At 41.2% G+C, this 21,658-nt stretch overlaps 1 protein-coding gene across 1 annotated transcript in view; it reads left to right on the top strand.

Moving 5' to 3' along the window:
* The window catches only part of LOC139370892 (sodium- and chloride-dependent GABA transporter 2-like), a 40,127-nt gene extending 24,624 nt beyond the window's left edge, over nucleotides 1–15,503 (top strand). The window contains exons 3-15 of the mRNA XM_071110755.1: nucleotides 3,283–3,417; nucleotides 4,523–4,663; nucleotides 5,034–5,124; nucleotides 5,267–5,399; nucleotides 5,512–5,646; nucleotides 6,021–6,124; nucleotides 7,684–7,808; nucleotides 8,001–8,113; nucleotides 8,286–8,423; nucleotides 8,758–8,860; nucleotides 10,627–10,727; nucleotides 13,815–13,985; nucleotides 14,651–15,503. Coding sequence (XP_070966856.1) covers nucleotides 3,283–3,417; nucleotides 4,523–4,663; nucleotides 5,034–5,124; nucleotides 5,267–5,399; nucleotides 5,512–5,646; nucleotides 6,021–6,124; nucleotides 7,684–7,808; nucleotides 8,001–8,113; nucleotides 8,286–8,423; nucleotides 8,758–8,860; nucleotides 10,627–10,727; nucleotides 13,815–13,985; nucleotides 14,651–14,812 — 1,652 coding nt within the window. The 3' untranslated portion in view covers nucleotides 14,813–15,503. The remainder of the gene's footprint in view (nucleotides 1–3,282; nucleotides 3,418–4,522; nucleotides 4,664–5,033; nucleotides 5,125–5,266; nucleotides 5,400–5,511; nucleotides 5,647–6,020; nucleotides 6,125–7,683; nucleotides 7,809–8,000; nucleotides 8,114–8,285; nucleotides 8,424–8,757; nucleotides 8,861–10,626; nucleotides 10,728–13,814; nucleotides 13,986–14,650) is intronic.
* Nucleotides 15,504–21,658: the final 6,155 nt, after the last annotated feature.

Genomic DNA, 21,658 nt, shown 5'->3' on the forward strand with positions numbered 1-21,658 from the left:
AAACATCATTCTTTGGGGATGCTTTTCTGAAAATGGGACAGGACGACTGCACCGTATTGAGGGAGGATGGATAGGGCCATGTATCGCGAGATCTTGGCAAACAACCTCCTTCCCTCAGTAAGAACATTGAAGATGGGTCGTGGCTGGGTCTTCCAGCATGACAACGACCCGAAACACACAGCTAGGGCAACTAAGGAGTGGCTCCGTAAGAAGCATCTCAAGGTCCTGGAATGGCCTAGCCAGTCTCCAGACCTGAACCCAATAGAAAATCTTTGGAGGGAGCTGAAAGTCAGTATTGCCCAGCGACAGCCCCGAAACCTGAAGGATCTGGTCTGTATGGAGGAGTGGGCCAAAATCCCTGCTGCAGTGTGTGCAAACCTGATCAAGAACAACAGGAATCGTATGATCTCTGTAATTGCTAACAAAGGTTTCTGTACCAAATATTAAGTTCTGCTTTTCTGATGTATCAAATACTTATGTCATGCAATAAAATGCTAATTAATTACTTAAAAATCATACAATGTGATTTTCTGGATTTTTGTTTTAGATTCCGTCTCTCACAATTGAAGTGTACCTATGATAAAAAATTACAGACCTCTACATGCTTTGTAAGTAGGAAAACCTGCAAAATCAGCAATGTATCAAATACTTGTTCTCCCCACTGTATATGGCAAATATAAACATCAGAAATAGAGGAAGGCCAGGACAACAAAAAAAAGTATAACTACTGTAAATTACTTTGTGTCTGTAAAATGTATATAGTATGTATAAGCTAGAAGTAGAAGCCTAAGTTTGATTATTTATTTGTTTACTGAAATTGGGGGAGGGGTGGTAGGGTTTGCGGGGAATAATATATACAGTGGGGCAAAAAAGTATTTAGTCAGCCACCAATTGTGCAAGTTCTCCCACTTAAAAAGATGAGAGTACACTTCAACTATGCTAGACAAAATGAGGGAACAAAATCCAGAAAATCACATTGTAGGATTTTTTATGAATTTATTTGCAAATTATGGTGGAAAATAAGTATTTGGTCACCTACAAACAAGCAAGATTTCTGGGTCTCACAGACCTGTAACTTCGTCTTTAAGAGGCTCCTCTGTCCTCCACTCGTTACCTGTATTAATGGCACTTGTTTGAACTTGTTATCAGTATAAAAGACACCTGTCCACAACCTCAAACAGTCACACTCCAAACTCCACTATCGCCAAGACCAAAGAGCTGTCAAAAGACACCAGAAACAAAATTGTAGACCTGCACCAGACTGGGAAGACTGAATCTGCAATAGGTAAGCAGCTTGGTTTGAAGAAATCAACTGTGTGAGCAATTATTAGGAAATGGAAGACATACAAGACCACTGATAATCTTCCTCGATCTGGGGCTCCACGCAAGATCTCACCCCGTGGGGTCAAAATGATCACAAGAACCACACGGGGGACCCCAGAACCACACGGGGGGACCTAGTGAATGGGACCGAAGTAACAAAGCCGACCATCAACAAGGGCATTGAAGATGAAACTTGGCTGGGTCTTTCAGCATGACAATGATCCCAAACACACCGCCTGGGCAACGAAGGACTGGCTTCGTAAGAAGCATTTCAAGGTCCTGGAGTGGCCTAGCCAGTCTCCAGATCTCAACCCCATAGAAAATCTTTGGAGGGAGGTCCGTGAAAGTCCGTGTTGCCCAGCAACAGCTCCAAAACATCACTGCTCTAGAGGAGATCAGCATGGAGGAATGGGCCAAAATATCAGCAACAGTGTGTGAAAACCTTATGAAGACTTACAGAAAACGTTTGACCTCTGTCATTGCCAACAAAGGGTATATAACAAAGTATTGAGATAAACTTTTGTTATTGACCAAATACTTATTTTCCACCATAATTTGAAAATAAATTCATTAAAAATCCTACAATGTGATTTTCTGGATTTTTTTTCCTCATTTTGTCTGTCATAGTTGAAGTGTACCTATGATGAAAATTACAGGCCTCTCATCTTTTGAAGTGTGAGAATTTGCACAATATGTGGCTGACTAAATACTTTTTTGCCCCACTGTATATATATACACATATATTTTTTTTCACCTTTATTTATCCAGGTAGGTCAGTTGAGAACAAGTTCTAATTTATAACTGCGACCTGGCCAAGAGAAAGTAAAGTGGTGCGACACAAACAACAACACAGAATTACACATGGAATAAACAAGCGTACAGTCAATAACACAATAGGGAAAAAAAGTATATTTACAGTGTATCGCTGAAGTCGAGGATCGGTAGGATGTTCAGTTGTACGAGAGTATGTTTGGCAGCATGAGTGAAGAATGCTTTGTTGCGATATAGGAAGCCGATTCTAGATTTAATTTTGGATTGGAGATGCTTAATGTGAGTCTGGAAGGAGAGTTTACAGTCTATCCAGACACCTGGGTATTTGTATTTGTCCACGTATTCTAAGTCAGAGCAGTCCAGAGTAGTGATGCTGGGTGGGCGGGCAGGTGCGGGCAGTGATCGATTGAATAGCATGCATTTAGTTTTACTTGCATTTAAGAGCAGTTGGAGGCCACGGAAGGAGAGTTGTAGGGATTTGAAGCTCGTCTGGAGGTTAGTTAACACAGTGTCCAAAGAGGGGCCAGAAGTATACAGAATGGTGTAATCTGAGTAGAGGTGGATCAGAGAATAACCAGCAGCAAATGCAACATCATTGATGTATACAGAGAAGAGAGTCGGCCCATGAATTGAACCCTGTGACACCCACATAGAGACTGCCCGAGGTCCGGACAATAGGCCTTTCCTATATGACACACTGAAATCTATCAGAGAAGTAGTTGGTTAACCAGGCGAGGCAATCATTTTAAAAAACCAAGGCTGTCGAATCTGCCAATACGAATGTGGTGATTGACAGAGTCGAAAGCCTTGGCCAGGTCGATGAATACGGCTGCACAGTAATGTCTCTTAGCGATGGTGGTTATGATGTCGTTTACCACCTTGAGCGTGGCTGAGGTGCACCCATGACCAGCTCTGAAACCAGATTGCATAGTGGAGAAGGTACGGTGGGATTCGAAATGGTCGGTAATCTGATGGTTAACTTGGCTTTCGAAGACGTTAGAAAGACAGGGTAGGACAGATATAGGTCTGTAACTGTTTGGATCTAGAGTGTCACCCCCTTTGAAGAGGGGGATGACCACGTCAGCTTTCCAATCTTTGGGAATCTCAGACGATACGAAAGAGGTTGAACAGGCTAGTAATATGGGCTGCAACAATTTCGGCAGTGGATTAACTTGTGTTGTTCGTAAGGGGTGTTCTTCATCCCTTATGTGCTCTTTCTGTTCACCTGTGGCATTCCACTCTTTCTCCTGGAGACCTCCTTGGGCCAGTACACCACGCAGGGCAGCATCACCTGCTGGAGGAAGATCTGCCCCTTGTTTGAAGGTAAATATCAGGTCTCATATTTATAAAGGGTCATTGAATAAGACTGCCGATCTAGAATCAGGTAGTCTCTGTCCGTATAAGCTTAGTCATTATGATCTAAAAGGCTAATCTGATTCTAGATCAGCCATCCTACTGGTATGCTTTATGAATGCGGCCATGGGGCCTTGTTGTACGTATTGCATCCATATTAGGGATTCAATTGTCAGTGTTTATATGACCATTGATAGCATTTACTTCCTACGGTGGATGCCATCTTGGGGAAATAGACATGAAAGCCTGACAGCTAGAAGGAAGAAAGGCTAAAGCCTTCAGTAAAAAATAGATAACATTCAGAGGCACTGCAGGACAAACTTAGTCTGTTTGTTGTATTTGTACTCAAGAAAACTGAGAAAGTAGTATTGCAATCCAAAGCTATGTCAATATGATTTTAATTGATATTCAGCACGTAAACTCAAGGTTTCTGTCTGGAGCCTTTGTCAATAATGTGCTGGTTGAGGGTGACATATAGGGCCAGACAATTAGCCATAATAGGTACAGTATATGCACAGTACAAGCAGGCTTTTCCTTCTGTAAATGATATTGCACTATTGTATTTGTAAAAGTCAATCCACCATGATTTTAATCACATTGCTTTACCAGTTTGAAACAATATAAGGATACATTTTAGATTGCTTGGTTGGGAATGACTGGTCTGTTTCTAACCTGATTCAACATGATTCAAGACATTTCACTCAAGTTATTGGATGAAGCTTGGATTAAACATCAACAGGATACCACAGGCTCACACCAATTCATGAGCTATTACATGATAGAGTCTTTAATGTGACATGACACGTGCATTCAGGACACTTGTCTTGTGTTCAAACATTCACAAATGTCTGTCTTGTTGGAATGGCACCATAACTTATTAATCAGAGCTGGCGACTTTGAAAGGAGTCTAATCCACATCAAAAAGAAACACAGTTCAATGTTTTTTATGGTTTTAGGTTGAGAATGTGATTGGATATAACATATGTCGCATCTATTTCTTAGAAGAAGCCTTTTTTTTGCATTTAAATCTCCATGTTTGTCTATAAAATCTCCTCCTCCTCATCTTCCTCCTCAGGACTGGGTTATGGTAGTCAGGTGGTGGTTCTATATTCCAGCATCTATTACATCATCATTCTAGCCTGGGCCTTCTTCTACCTCTTCTCCTCATTCAGCTCTGAGCTCCCCTGGGCCAGTTGTAGAAACAGCTGGAACACAGGTATGTATATCAGTGTAGCCTGAGTGCCAGTCTGCTTGTGATGTCATACCAACTGCCTGTCATTCATTGTCATAGCAAACCTGTTTGGATTGACAAGGACATCAATAGAGGTGGCATTGCATAGAACACAAACAGATCTGGGACCAGTTTAACTTCAGTGTGTAGACATGTTGACGTTGACATACCTTTGTCATTCCCAAATTATAGATAGTATCTTAAATTGTTGGACACCACTGGGATATCCACTGAGATATTCCGTTTTTGACAAGTGAGTTGATTAATGTTTTATTTTTGTAAATGTCTCCTTATCCAGGAAAGATTCAGAGAGTTCTGAGACATGCTTGTTATTGTGTAATTTCCTCCTAACCAGCAACCTGCATGGAGTTTGACAGAAGAGTAGTGGGACATCTAAATTGGACAGTAGCAGGGAACGCAACATCGCCAGTGAGAGAGTTCTGGGAGTGAGTACACAAAATCATTCCAATTTATCAACTCCTTATTAAGTCCTTACAGATGGAAATCATGGCTATGTTCCCGTTTTGAAGGCGTTGAGAGAATGGTGAAAAGCAAGAGGTGGGATTGTAACTGAAAATATGATTTCAGAAGGAGAGTTTTGAGTCTCACAGACAGTCCAAACATGCTAGGCAGTGTTCGCTGGGAGCTGGCTCTGTGTCTTCTACTGTCATGGATTCTCTGTTACTTCTGTGTCTGGAAAGGAGTGAAGTCTACTGGGAAGGTAAAGTGGGATCTCTGCCATTCAACCTGATGACACCATGAATACTGTAGAGTTGTTAAGATGAGCCATAGACTGAGGGAATGTAATGCTGGTCTGGTTCCCCTCCCCTCAGGTGGTCTACTTCACTGCCACCTTCCCCTATCTGATGCTGGTGGTGTTGCTGGTCCGTGGACTCACACTGCCGGGGGCAATAGATGGCATCAAGTTCTACCTTTACCCAGATCCAGCCCGCCTCACTGACCCACAGGTAGGAACACACTTCACTGTATAATTTGTGTCCAGGTGTAACAAAAACTATCAGTACATACTGTAGTGATTCGTGGGGGATAAATGGTAACGTCTCTGTCGGTGTTTGAACCCTGGTCAAAATGACCGAGGGCAGTAACCATTACAACTGGCACAAGAAATGTAACTCCCTTGGTGCAACAGTTTGTGGTTTTAAGAGCATCAGATTTGTTACAATATCAATACCTGATAAAAACAAATGCATTTCCTGTTGACCTCTACAAGGTCAAAATAGGTACCAATTTGAATTCACCTCTAATACCCTGGGATGAGACTAGTATATCGGAATTGTGAAACTATGAAGACTATTGTGTCTCTCTCTGGTGTGTCTCACAGGTGTGGATGGATGCTGGAACACAAATCTTCTTTTCCTATGCTATCTGCCTCGGCTGTCTGACTGCTCTTGGCAGCTACAACAAATATGACAACAACTGTTACAAGTGAGTGGAGGAATGGAATGTATGATGGGCCTATGGAGAACCTAACTCAGAACAGTAACATACAATAAATGGACTTTGGGACAATATGTTTCGTCAGTCAAAATGGGGGTAATGACGATAGATGGAACATGAAAACGAGTGTCGTTTTTGTTATGTTATGAAAAGTTAACTTACAACGTTATAAAGGAAACATTGTAACTTGAAGAGTTTTCATAATATGTACCTGATGTTTACATACTGTACGTTATGTGGAAAATGTCCAGATGAAATAGAATGTTTTTGTAAAGGTGAAATGGGAAGTTAGTTGTCTAAATTGGATCTGAGTAAAATCCAGACCTTGCCTCGTAACTAGCGACGCCCAGAGAACTTGCCATAAGGCGGAAACGCCCCTTTCTGACCCGAGGATATTAAACATGTGAGTTAAGAATTTACATAGCAGACTAGGTGACCAGGGTCATGGTACAGTAGTCGCAAACACAAAATGCAACACGAGATCGAAGAAGACAAAGGAAGCTCTTAATCTATGCTACAGATGAGTAGCTGTGTCTAAGAGGGTGAATGCAAGCAGGACCAACTGGTTATTCTCTCCAAGGAATCGTGTGTCTACACTGCTTTCATTCCCACACCGGAACCACCTATACGCTAATTAGTCGTCCTCAGGAGACCCCTTTTCAGAACAAGAGCGAGGAAACAGACCACTAAGACAAAGGACACTTAAATCGTGTGGACAATCAGAGACTTACACCCGGTAACATCAGTGGAGAAGGAGGAACTCGGTCCACGAGGAGCTACCCCACCAGAGACCTTCGACACATAATTACATCATTATATTCTAAACATATAAGAGCGGCAGTTCGGGGCAAGGTTAGGGCTAAATTTAGCATAGTTTACAAATGTTCACAAATGTGCCTTTTACTTGTGCATTCTCTCTTTTTAAATCCCCATTTTGTGTAACACGTGCCATACTGTGTTGACCCGCTAGGGACCTGTTTCAGTGTACTAAGTTCTAATCAATAGCCTAGACTGTGTGCTTGTGTATCTTATATCATAATTTAGCTTGTTAGTAAAGAAATAATCAACTCAATTGGTGTGGTACAGACTTATTTAGTGGGACTCGGGTTTGTGCAGATTCACAGATTATGCGATATTCAGGACGAGACTGTGGAGGAAATTAATTAATTAGCGACTTTTGTAAAAATCAATATACTGACATTCTTTGAGTTAATTTGGGAAATGGAACCTCAATAAAACCAAACTTTCCCATGGTGCCCAGGTTGCAGTGATAATAATTACCTGATTAATTTAATCACGTAATTATAAACAGTTAATTATTCGATGAACAGCAGTCATCACATTAATCAATACAACATCACGACACTAGATAAAATGTGCTGGCAGAACGTTTTCTCTTGCCTGCAAAAACGTCACCTGTGCACATAATTCTTTGGAGGCTGGGTTGAAGAAATGGTAGAGTACCTGGAAAGTTTAATGATCTACATATTGTAGGTCATTTGGATGCCTTTGTGTTGTGACTAACAGGGAAGTGAATCTCTTTTTAGGGACTGTGTGTACCTGTGCCTTTTGAACAGTGGAACCAGCTTTGTGGCCGGTTTTGCGATCTTCTCTGTTCTGGGCTTCATGGCTTATGAACAAGGGACAGACATCTCAACCGTGGCCGAATCAGGTAAGTGTTGCAGCAGTGAGATATGAATGAATGAATTCATGAAAAAACAACTTAATGCACAAACAAACAAATTAAAATACTCTTGTAAATTCTGGTTTGTTACAAGGCAGGTGTCTAAGCATTTCAGGGATCTAACTATTCCCTCTGCCCCTGAGAGTTCAGTAATGAGTTTACCTGTATTGCTGCATACAGGTCCTGGCCTGGCATTCATCGCCTACCCTCGTGCCGTGGCCATGATGCCATTACCCCAGCTTTGGGCCATCTTCTTCTTCATCATGATAATCCTACTGGGTTTAGACAGTGAGGTGTGTTAGAGTGGCCCTGAAGGTCTACAAAATATTTTCTTTGCGAAGGATATTTACATAACCTACAGTAGATGCTACAATCATCACTAAACTTTTGGATGTGAAACTGTGAATGAGTAGCTAGTATTTCAAAGAAGAGAGTTTCCACTGAACCCCGTCATCTCTCCTTCAGTTTGTAGGTCTGGAGGCATTGATGACAGCCATCTCAGACATGTATCCCTCTTTGTTCCTGGTTGGCCATCGGCGTAAAGTCCTCCTCCTCATCATCAGTGTGGGTAGCTTCTTCATCGGCCTGGTCATGGTCACAGAGGTGAGAGGTCTTTTGAAGTCATCATTCTATAAGGATATAGGATATAAAATATAGAATTGAAATGCCATCATTATTAGATCAATCATGACAGTAACGAGATATGATCAAAAATGCACCTTCCAAGTGATCTGTTTCAACATATCCCTGTATTTCAACAAACCTCCTCGTTCCGCAGAATTGTTAGTTGATTTATTCCGTAAGCGATTGGGCTGCTGGACACACCTACGATCATTGTCTGAGTGTTTTGTAGACTCTGGAGGTAGATTATAGTCTTATTGTTGTGCTCAGTAAGACTGTACCTTACACTTTCTTTCTACCCCTCCTCTATTTGCAGGGAGGCCTGTATATCTTCCAGCTGTTTGATTACTATGCATGCAGTGGGATGACTCTGCTTCTCTTCGCTATACTACAGTCAGTGTGTATCAGCTGGGTTTATGGTGAGATAGCCCGGCCTACTCCCAGTGCCGTTTCTAAGTATAAGTTCCCATTTATGGCCCTCAACCACTTTTGTTCAATGTCAGTCAGGGTCTCAACTTACTGTTAGTTAAGATTGTGTATTCTACTATGTGACATTTTGAAATGTGGTGGTGCATCTGCAGTTTTCCTCTTGTTATGTCGGTCACTGACAGTCACCCAATTAGCCCATGTCAGCTACCATGTTATAGTTGGCTAGGTAAGTTAGTCTAGCCAGCTATCTAAACCTTGTATTATATTACAAACGTTCATGAAGGCATTTTCATGTAAGTTATTATTAACTGTTACCACTATCATTGAAGGTGTTATGAAAAGACAAGAGTAAAATATGGTCAGTGCTATCAGGGATCCTTGGGACGTCCCTACCTTAAACCCTAACCTTAACACCTACCCTTACCTTAACCCTTACCTTAACCATTTTAAATGTTAACTGCAATTGAGTCGGAACATCCCAAGGATCCCTGATAACAAGGAGCTGTAAAATTGCCTGCATGGCCCCATTCCATCAATCCCAGATAATCAATCACAGAAACCCTAATTGCAGGTCAGCTTCCCTCAGGATGTTTCTGTTTAAGGAGTTTTTGGCGTTTTCCAAGTTGTTCCTCTAGCAGACATTGCCACTTTGGAAATTGATGTGAAACTACATCTCATTACCTTGAGATTATCAGGTTCTGACATGTTGTTCAAAAATGAGTTATTCACATGGCGTTGCTCTTTAGGTGGTCCTTTACGTGTGAGATAAGTAGTATTTTTGAAAAAGTTAATTTACAATGAAAGAAAATGAAAAATAGGAAGTTCTATCTACACAAACACCTTTTAACTTGGTGCTATAAGGTTCTATATGTAATCCAATCACAATGCTATGTTGTCAATATAATTGTACATAAGGTGATATACATGAAAACAGGAGGACATCACAAAACAGTTCTTAGATCTGTGACTTGAAACATTTTCATTATCTCAAAACTATTAATTTTGCACGTAGAACCTTATAGTTCTTGAGGATTCACATCACAGGTTCTGGTTGTAACATGTACGCTGGGAGTCGGGAAGCAAGTTCAGGGAGTGTATTTAATAACTCAATTAACATCGAACATATAAAAAAATATATAGGTAGCGTACAGACATGAACACCGGAACAGAAACAATAACACCTGGGGAAGGAACAGATATATAGGGATGGTTTATCAGGAAGGTGATGAAATGCATGTGAGTCTGATGAGGTGCTGGTGCGCGTAACGGAAGTGACAGGTGTGCATAATGATGAGCGGCCTTGGTGACCTAGAGAGCCGGAGAGAGAGTACACTTGACACTGGTCCTCTTTTTATATTAATTCGATTTATTTTTCACCAGTTTTTCAGAAGAATGGCCATAACATAAACTCTTTTTTTCTAAACAAAGAAATACAGGTACCTTAGACCAGTGTTTCCTAAACTCGGTCATGGGGCCCACCCCTGGGTGCATATTTAGTTCTTTGCCATAGCACTACACAACTGAATCAAATAATAAAAGCTTGATGATGAGTTAGTTATGAGTTAATCAGCTGTGGGGGGCACGGGACCGGGTTTGGGAAACCCTGGTTAGAGCTGTTGTCCAGGTTTCCTAATCTGAACCTGTCTGTCACTTGGTGGTTTGAGAATGTTTACCTGGGTATTTGACAGACCAACTGACCAAACACTTTTATTGACTGCTGTTATTTTGAGTCCCTGTTGATATGTTTACTCCACAGGTGCAGACCGTCTGTACGATAATATAGAGGACATGATCGGTTATCGACCATTACCCATCATTAAGTACTGTTTGAAGTATGTCACTCCAGTCATCTGCACTGTAAGTTACACCCCACTGTCAACAGCTAATTTGTTATTTTTCCAATTATAGTTATAGTAAACATGACATTGATGTCACAGTAATACAAGTGATTTACAGAAAGCCAAATGTTAAGATGACAATACAGAGAAATATAAATGGATTCCTATGTGTAACCTATGTAAAGTAGAAAATCCCAACTTTATGTTCATTATAAATGCTTCTATAAAAACAAAGAGAGTCGCACACTCTATGTATAATCTCACTGTAATTTATTGGGTAAACCACCAACGTTTCGACATCATTGTTCCCTCTTCAGGGTAATGTCATGAATGCCTGAACCAGGTTATGTAGACAAAACAGTGCAATTAGTGCAACTAATGACAATAGTGAGGGGTGTGTCATAATTACTAGGTTGATTAGGAGTGAAACTATTAGGAGACAATAGTTTACTACATATTTAATATATTAGGCTTGTGTTACCATTAGCACAAGCATAGGATTAACATTAACATACATTACTGTTTAATTTAATTTAACATATTCAGTTGCACTCAAAAGTTGGAACACATCTCATCATTCAAGGGTTTTTCTTTCTTTTTACTATTTTCTACATTGTAGAATAATAGTGAAGATATCACAACTATGAAATAACACATATGGAATCATGTAGTAACCAAAAAAGTGTTAACTAATCAAATATATTTTTTACATTAGATTCTTCAAAGTAGCCACCCTTTGCCTTGATGACAGCTTTGCAAACTCTAGACTTTCTCTCAACCAGCTTCATGAGGAATGCTCATCCAAGCCCCCCTCCACCCCCCACCATCACACCTCCTCCTCCATGCTTCACGATGGGAACCCCACATGCTGAGATCATCCATTCCCCTACTCTGCATCTCACAAAGACATGGAAGTTGGAACCAAAAATCTCAAATTTGAACTCATCAGACCAAAAGATAGATTTCCACTGGTCTAATGTCAATTGCTCATGTTTCTTGGCCCAATAAAGACTCTTCTTCTTATTGATGTCCTTTAGTAGTGGTTCCTTTGCAGCAATTTGACCATGAAGGCCTGATTCACGCAGTCTCCTCTGAACAATTGATGTTGAGATGTATCTGTTAACTTCTTATGGTATAGGGGACGGTTGCGTCCCACTTTGGCAAAAAAACAGGGAAAATGCAGTGCGGCAAATTCAAAAAAATTATATAAAAATCTAACTTTCATTAAATCACACATGTAAGATACTCAATTTAAGCTACACTCGTTGTGAATCCAGCCAACATGTCAGATTTTTAAAAGGCTTTTCGGCGAAAGCATAAGAAGCTATTATCTGATGACAGCACAACAGTAAACAAAGAGAGTAGCATATTTCAACCCTGCAGGCGCTACACAAAACATAGAAATAAAATATAAAACATGCCTTACCTTTGACGAGCTTCTTTTGTTGGCACTCCAATATGTCCCATAAACATCAAAATTGGTCCTTTTGTTCGATTAATTCCGTCCATATATATCCAAATGTCCATGTATTTGACGCGTTTGATCCAGAAAAAAACAGCTTCTTAAAAACGCAACGTCACAACAAAATATTTCAAAATTTGCCTATAAAATTTGCCAAAATCTTTCAAACGACTTTTGTAATACAACTTTAGGTATTTTTAAACGTTAATAATTGATCAAATTGTAGACGGGTCTGTGTTCAATACAGGAAGACAACAAACCAACGCTACTTTTCACATCTTGCGCACTCTCAACAGTGTTCCCGAGTTCCTAGATGGCCTACTTCTTCATTGCACAAATGAATAACCTCAACCAAATTCCAAAGACTGGTGGTAGGAACTGAAAACAGGTTCCTAAGAAATAGAATTTGCCAATGAGAACTCAGTGGACAGAGACCAAAAATATACCATTCTGAACGGTTAGTCCTCGGGGTTTTGCATGCTACATAAGTTCTGTTATACTCACAGACATGATTGAAACAGTTTTAGAAACTTCAGTGTTTTCTATCAAAATCTACTAATAATATGCATATCTTATATTCCTGGCATGAGTAGCAAAGTTGAAAATGGGCACACTATTTATCCAAAAGTGAAAATGCTGCCCCCTATACCTTAAGTTAATTGAACTCTAATTGAATTGAATTTGCATTTTTTGGGGATGCAATCTGAGGTGCAGTTAACTAATGAACTTGTCATCTGCAGTAGAGGTAACTCTGGGTCTTCCTTTCCTGTGGCGGTCCTCATGAGAGCCAGATTCATCGTTGCCCTTGATGTTTTTTGCAACTACACTCGAAACACTTGAAATGTTCCTCATTGTCTTACCTTCATGACTTGAAGTAATGATGGGCTGTCATTTCTCTTTGCTTATTTGAGCTATTCTTGCAATCTTATGGACTTGGTCTTTTACCAAATAGGGCTATCTTCTGTATACCACCCCCACCTTGTCATAACACAACTGATTGGCTCAAATGCATTAATTCCACATATTAACTTTTAACAAGGCGCACCTGTTAATTGAAATGCATTCCTCATGAAACTGGTTGAGAGAATGCCAAGAGTATGCAAAGCTGTCATCAAGGCAAATGGTGAATAATTTAAAGAACCTCAAATATAAAATATATTTTGATTTAACACTTTTTTGGTTACTACATTATTCCATGTATGCTATTTCATGGTTTTGATGTTTTCACTATTATTCTACAATGTAGACAATAGTAAAAATAAATGTAAAAACTTGAATGATTAAGTGTGTCCAAACTTTTGACTAGTAATGTGTATTTAATTGTTTCCAATTTCATAAAATGTTTGTTACATGTAATCTTTTGTTTCAACTATAATGCCTGATACGCATCATGAACAGGGGGAACATATTGGGTGTGCTCCAGCTCATGCTTTTTATTAGACCATTATAAATGTTTCACCAGAAGCCTGACCTAAACGTACTGGAGAAACTATAACCTTGTTCTAAACCTTATCTTGTTCATCTCTGTCCTCAGTCAACCCTCACTGTTACCCTAATATGTTATAATTAGTACAATGCTATCAGAAAATACATTGTGTTCTTTAATGTTTATTATACAACATCCATCCATATCTTTTGTTCTAGGCTACATTTGTCTTCTCCTTGATAAAGTTTACTCCGCTGAAGTTCAACAACACCTTTCAGTATCCTTGGTGGGGTTCCGCCGTTGGCTGGTGGTTCACTCTCTCCTCCACCCTCATGGTTCCTCTATGGATGGTTTACATCGTGAGCGTCACTCCTGGTACACTGCGACAGGTAAATAGGGACATCATTTATTATGTTTCTATAGAGTTTCACATTGCTTGACTTGGGCAGGAGCTCTCCGGAGCTGAGTACCGGCACCTAAAATGTTTAACAGCTTGAGCTCCTGTTCCTTTTTTACAATATTATCTCAAAAGTATTGTGGAGCTCCTGCACCTAAATGTAAACAGTACCGGCACCAAACATGAGTACCGGCAACTGTCTCAGCCCAAGTCAAGCACTGGAGTTTCAAAACAGAAAAGCATCTCAAAGTGGTCCAAAAGCAACAAAAAACAATCAATATATCATAGATAGCATAGCTATAGCTAGTTACGTAGGTTGGCGATAGAGCCTAAGTCTTTGAGTACATTCTCCAAAGATGGAGCAATGGTCATGAGAGGCCATGGTTAATTTCTCACTATCAATTCCAAACTTCAGATCTTTTAAAAGTTGGCAGGTACCATTTGTGTTGTTACCGCTAGTTATGTCTCTATTTCTACAATGATCAGATCAATTACCAAAACCCCATTTACTCCCCAATACACACTGATGATGTTGTTTCTTCTACCAACTAAGAAAGAGGAAAAACAATCAACGTTCTGCAAACATCACCAGTTATTTTATGTCTCATTCCTTTGGTGGTCTCTCTTTGAAATGCTACTCTGTCTCTTATTCCTCAGAGACTGTCCATCCTCACCAAGCCGTCAGAGGATCTCCCCATGACCAATGCCCAGAAGCATTCCCTCCTGGCCAAGCAGTCAGAGCAGGACAGACCCCTGGGGGACACGGAGATACCAGCCTGGGGCCACAACCTCCAAGACAGAGACACTGGCCCCCTGTAGAGACACTGGCCCCCTCTCTCAGCTACCATCCCTATAGGACTAGAGATAAGCAGATCCAGCCAGTCACTCAAGGTCCTGACATAAACAATACAAATACTTCCTGTTGTGTAACAGAGACAAATGTGACCCTTTGCTAGGTCTGAGTGGCTTAGTACAGAACATAATCCACCCCATGCCTTTTTCTTGGGAGGGAGATGTGGGTGTTTCCAAAACACACACTATTTCCTGTATGTAGCGCTGATGAGATGTAGAAGCACTGGTTCTGGGAAGTCTTGGTGTGAAAAAAGAGGTGTGGTCATTCTGTTTGACCAAGAAAACTCTACCTAGAATTAATAGAATTACAGGTCCATCTTGCTGTCTCATGTCAGAATGCAGAGAAAGCATGAGATATTGCGTAAGGTCCGGAAGAATTAACCAGGTCATGACAGAGTGACCGGGTCATGGCAGACTTGGGTCTTGGCAGAGTAATGGAGGAAACAAAAACATGACATTCGTACTTTTGGTCCCAGTTGGTTAACTGAGTCTGTATAAACAAGTGAACAAACAAATATTTTTTTAAAGATACATTTTATCTTATATTTGGGTGGGTTTAATATTCCGACATACAGTAGTTTTTCTACTACTATGTAATTACTTAAGACTTTGTGAAGTATGACATTTGTGAAAATATATCGATGGTTAATGAAAAGGGATTGTGTAGATGCTGCCGCGATGCCGGTCAGTTTGATCGCGTAAAACTAATTGCAGAGAATCTTTGATAAAAACTAAAAGTCTTAATTTAATGATAGTAAAGACACAACAATGCATATATAGTAGAAACACTGTAAAATACTGTGATAGGATTTGATGCCAATATCAATAAACTCATCAAACCTTGTGCCATGATTTATATCTTATTTTTCCACCCTTATTCTTTGGAGTACGTTAAATTAAAAGTGTAATTCGCTGCAGAAATATATTCAGATGTAACATTCATCTGAGACCTGCACCTGTATTTATAAAGTGTCCTAGAGTAGAAGTGCTGATCTAGGATCATAGAAAAGGCTAAACTTAACCTATATAAGCGCTCCTACTCTGAGGTAATTGAACAGAGACATCGTCATTCCACTGAATGTAAATACTTTTTCCAAACAGGGTACAGACTGTGTTCCATAGCCGAGCTGAAGACAAATACAGGAACAATGCCCTTCTATGAGTTACTGATAAGACCAGTAGGTAACAGCAGTTATTAACTGCCAGTTCAGGCTAAACCAACACAGAGCACACCCCGCCTGCAATTGTGTCTAAGGCGAATTTAGCCTGATTTGAAAAATTAGTACTCGTAGCTTTAGACAGTTGTTTGTACAATATCTATGTTCATCCTTTAATTACTTATTATGGGCTGTATTACAGTGTACACATTTCTCTGATTGCTGACCAAAGGTGTCAGCTCCAGCTCTACTATCCCTGATGACAGTTTGTGTTTCTTCATTTATAGATACCATTACAACCCTCAGTGTAGCAGGTTAGGGTGATAATAGAGTTTCAAGGTTTTGATATTTTATTGTTGTTCTCGTTATCATTTTACACAATTCCCCAGCTGCACATGATGTATTCCACTAGTATTTGCCATTGTGGTCCAGTAGTTGGTTGTGTCACTCCACATGTCAGGCTATCATCTGGAGTGCTTCAGCAAGTTGTAATAGCTGTAATACTAGACAAGTTTATCGTTGTATGTAAGGTAAGACAGAATGCTTATTAAAAGTGTGCCAGTTATCAGGTCGTACAACATGCCTACCGTATGTAGTACGATGAGATCTCTCATTGTGACTGTGATGAGTGACAAGTTGTATTTTGTCTTATTGCCTTCTGCATTCATATGTCAAATTATAAAATGACACTTGGACCCTTTCTGTATTTGACATTTCGGGCCAGAAGGAAAGAGAGCTGAGAGCTTAGTGCCTGAGTATAACAAGCCTTATTTCTGGTTGAAGATATTTTACATTACCTCCACCTGAGAACTTATGGGTTCTGCAGTAAAAAATAACACACGAGTTACAACAGGTAAAATATGACTTGTAGTGAATATATAATACATCTAAGCCTACAACAGCGACACACTATCTCATCAACTGAAATGGTGTCTTCTGACTTCACTTTTATTTCCATAGATAGGAGACAACTGAGGATGGATCAACAACATTGCCTAGCTAAATAAAGGTTACACTAAGAGCATAACATTTCTGCACTGTAATTTTCTAATTTTTGTCTAACCAATACCCAAACGGAGATGAAGTGAAAATAAAAATCTCATTGATTTATCAAGACCGGTCCCGATGCCTGCCTCAGAGCAACGCGAAACGATGTTAAAATAGCTGTAGGCTTTTGCTTCAATATGCTCTTTAAATAAATAAGACCTACACCATTTTCAATAGCACATTACTCAACACTAGTGAGACTCATTTCATCTATGGTAGGCCTACAGTATATCGAAAAATATTGTTTTCAATGACGTGACTCTCCCCCACTAATTACATTTAGAGGATTGGAGAACTCTAAATTAATATCTAAGGGTCATTTTCCATTAGGATCTGTGATAATATCTGAGAATATCTAAGTGGCTTTTACAGTATATAATTCTAAATTAATTAATAATAATCAATTTGTTTAAAACTAACAATATTTTGGAGATTTCGTTTTCATTTGACCTAGAGTGAGCAAGAAAAAGGCAGTTCTTGAACATAGGGTGAGACATTCTCACTAATTTGTAAATAAAGTCAGTTTGATATTTAGAAAAATGTATTTCTGGAGAAACATAACTTGATTATTTAGCAGACATCACTTGCTTATATTCAGACAACACATATCTTAAGAATATCATGGAAAATGTTTGTTTCTCCATGCTTATATATTTTTGGGTCCCTCTGAGTCCTGCGGTGTAAGCTCACAACTTTTAGAGGAGGAACCACTGTAGATGCGATTTGGAGGACAATTCCGGGTGCGGGCTCCCTCTCTCGACCATGGCGGATGTCCACATCTACTTCCCAAACCACTGGCCCTACGACTTGGGAGGATGGGATTATGGGTACCCTCTGGACAGGAACCTCTGCCGAATCGTAGATACGGGACAAGGCATCGGCCTTGATGTTCTTAGAACCTGGGCGATAGGTTAGTGAGAAGTCGAACCTGGTGAAGAAAAGTGCCCACCTAGATTGGTGTGGATTCAGTCTCCTTGCTGTCCATATGTACTCTTGGTTCCGATGGTTGGTGAGTATGACGAATGGTTCCTTGGCGCCCTCCAGCCAGTGTCTAAATTTATCTAATGCCAACTTCACCGCAAGGAGCTTTCGATCGCCGACATCGTAATTCCTCTCTGTGGAGGACAGTTTCTTGGAGAAAAAAAGCACAAGGATACAATCTCAATGGGTTACCCTGTCTTTGTGACAAAACTTCCCCCATGCCCACCTCAGATGCGTCTACCTCAACCGCAAAAGGTAGAGTTAGATCTGGGTGTTTTAGCAAGGGGACAGAGGTGAAACGCCCCTTGAGGAGACGAAAGGCCTCGTCAGCTGCTGGAGACCAAACCAACCTATGAGGCCAACCCTTGAGCTGAGAGGGGCGGCGACGGCACGGAAGTTCCTGATGAAGCGGCGGTAGAAGTTGGCAAACCCCAAAAACAGTTGTATCCCCTTGATTTGTGGTTGGGACTGGCCATGACCTTACCGCATCTACCTTCTTGTCCTTCATCTTCAATCCCTGCGGGCTGATTTGATAACCCAAGAAGGAGACCGCCTTGGCGAACAGGTGATTGGCTAAGAGGCATTCCAGGACTGCTCGAACGTAGGTGATGTGATCTTCCAGGTTGGTCGAGAAGAACAGGATGTCATCGATGTACACAATCATGTCCCTGAACACCTCGTTGATGAATTCCTGGAACACTGACGGAGCATTGACATCATGCTGAACACTGTCTTCCACTCATCCCCACCCGGATGCGGATGAGATTGTTGGCACTCCGCAGGACCAGTTTTTTGAAGAACTGGGCCCAACAGAGCTGCTCGATGGCTGACGGCACCAACAGGAGTACCGATACATTGTGGTGATGTCATTGAGTCCTCGTAATCAATAGATGGGCATAATCCTCCCTCCTTCTTGGCCACGAAGAAGAAACCAGCCGATTTAGGAGACGTGGAAGTGAGGATGAAACCCTATTGGAGGGCCTCTTGAATGTAATCCTCCATGGCCTGGGTCTCAGCTAGATGCGTCTGCGCGGAGGTGTAGCACGGGAAAACACGTCGATGGCACAGTCCCAGGGGCAATGAGGAGGGAGACAGGTAGCGCAGGTTTTGGAGAATATCGCCCTTATATCCTGGTATTCCTACGGGATTTTGGGCTGAAGGGCAACCACAGGACTCTCAACCAAAGTGGCACCACAGGGGACAGGGAAGCAGGTCTTCTGGCATTCAGGTGACCAGTCTGTGATTATCATATTCAACCATGAGATGGTAGGGTCATGGCATTGGAGCCAAGGGAGGCCAATGATGATGTTGTGAACTGGTGCACTGGTGATGAAGAAGGGGATGTTCTCCTGGTGATTGGACTCCACAGTGAGGGTGAGTGGTTGAGTGATGTATGTGATGGTTCCAGATCCTAATGGCCGACAGTCGAGGCCCTGAACTGGAAAAGGACAGCAGAGCAGGTAGATGGTAATGTTGAGGGAGGAGGCAAGGGTCTGATCCATAAAAGAGGGAGAGAAGTAATGAGAATTCCGACGCTCCCAGAGAAGGTTATCCAGATGGATGGCTATCACAATGAGTGCGTCCAGGGTGAGGTTGCCGTCACGACAGGCCAGTTCCTTCTGGACCCCCTCACACAGACCTCTTCTAAATAGTGTGCGAAGCACCGGCTCACTCCATCCACTGGAAGCTGAGCACATACTCAGCAGCCGTCTGATCCCCTTGCTGTAGCTGAAGCATATGCTCACCTCCCTCTCTAACCCTCCACGGGATGATCAAAAATGCATTTAAACAGAGCCATGAACCACTCATAAGAATCTAGCTCCTCCTCTCCTCTCTCCCAGATGGCCGTAGCCCATTCCAATGCCCACCCGGTCAGCAGAGAAATAACCGTGGCAACCTTAGACCTCTCGGTGGTGGGGCTCCCATCAGGTATGAAAAATAGATGGCTCACTGAAGAAGGAAGCCACTGCCTTTGGATGGTGTACCGTCATTTTTCTCCGGGAGGGATAGACGGGCATCGCTGACCTGAGTGGGTTGCTGAATGGGCCGTTGCGCTGGCTCGCAGTGTAGACTGGCTCTAGAGTATCCTCCGCTGCTTGGCTGAAACATCTTTCAGGGGTGTTCGAGATGCTGCAGACTGTGGAGAATCTCTTTCATGGCCTTCCCCAGTTGAGCCAGCTGGTCATTGTGTTGACGTAGAAGGTACCCTTGCTCGTCGACCGTCTGATAGATATCTGATTTTCCTGCTGCTTCCATAGTTTGAGTTGGTACTCTGTAATAATTGAGCTGTGAGTCGGGAAGTAGGTGCAGGTGAAACGTTTAATAAAACATCAAAACCAGGAACGAAACAATTCCATAAGGCTACACGCCGGTACATACGAATGATACCAACTGGTGAGTGACCATAAAAGACTGACATATAAAGGGTAGGAAATGATGAAGGTTGTCACGACTTCCGCCAAAGTTGGTCCCTCTCCTTGTTCGGGCGGCGGTCGACGTCACCGGTTTTCTAGCCGCCACCGATCAACTTTTCATTTTCCATTTGTCTTGTCTTCATTGTATACACCTGGTTTCCATTCCCAAAATTATATGTTCCTTATTTAACCCTCTGGTTCTCCCATGGTTTTGTGTGTGTTTGTTTGTTGGTCAATATTTGTGAGCTTGATTATTTTCCTTCTTGGAATATTTGTTGTTTTGAGTAAAGTTACGTGAATTACTCATCTCTGTGTCCTGTGCCTGACTCTGCCTTACCTGCTATGCCTAGACGCCTTACAAAGGTAATGAATACCAGGTGTGAATCATAAGGATTAACAGGTGTGCGTAATGACGATAGCCAGGTGTGCGTAATGATGAATCCCAGGACCGGTGGTTAGTATTCCGGCAACATCGTATGCCAGAGGGGAGGAGCAGGAGAAGATGTGACAACAACGTTGTAGCTACTCCACAATATTAACCAAATTACACAGTGAAAAGTATGAAGTCTGTAAAAATATTCCAAAACATGCATCCGGTTTGCAATAAGGCACTAAAGTAAAATTGCAAAGAATGTGGCAAAGAAATCAAATCAAATAAAATTTTATTAGTCACATGCACTGAATACAACAGGTGAAATGCTTACTTACGAGCCCCTAACCAACAATGCAGTAAAAAAAATAATAATACAAATACAAATAAGAATAAGAAATAAAAGTAACAAGTAATTGAAGAGCAGCAGTGAAATAACAATTTCTGGTCACAGTCCACCCATACCCGTAGACCACTACAGTCTTACATTCTGACATCATTCAAATGGTACTGACTGCATGACAAGTGCTTGAAACTAGTGCGCTATTGCCACCTACAGTACAACTACTTGTAGGTAAATGACTTACTTTCACTGGGACAAAAACGATCACCACTCACTCACCAAGGAACTCAGAACCACCTGTAGTAACATTGCATGAACAGTTGGTGGTACTAACGCACTACAACTGTGACATGGATATGGTTGTGGTAAAGTCATATTGATTGAATATACATACATTGATTGTACTTTTGTAATAATAATAATAATAATAAGATGATTATTATGGTACCAGAGGTGTCACGCACCAAATTATTGAAGGGCCATTGATGGCCAAATTCAATA

Source organism: Oncorhynchus clarkii, chromosome 17, assembly GCF_045791955.1.
Source record: "Oncorhynchus clarkii lewisi isolate Uvic-CL-2024 chromosome 17, UVic_Ocla_1.0, whole genome shotgun sequence".
NCBI lineage: Eukaryota > Metazoa > Chordata > Actinopteri > Salmoniformes > Salmonidae > Oncorhynchus > Oncorhynchus clarkii.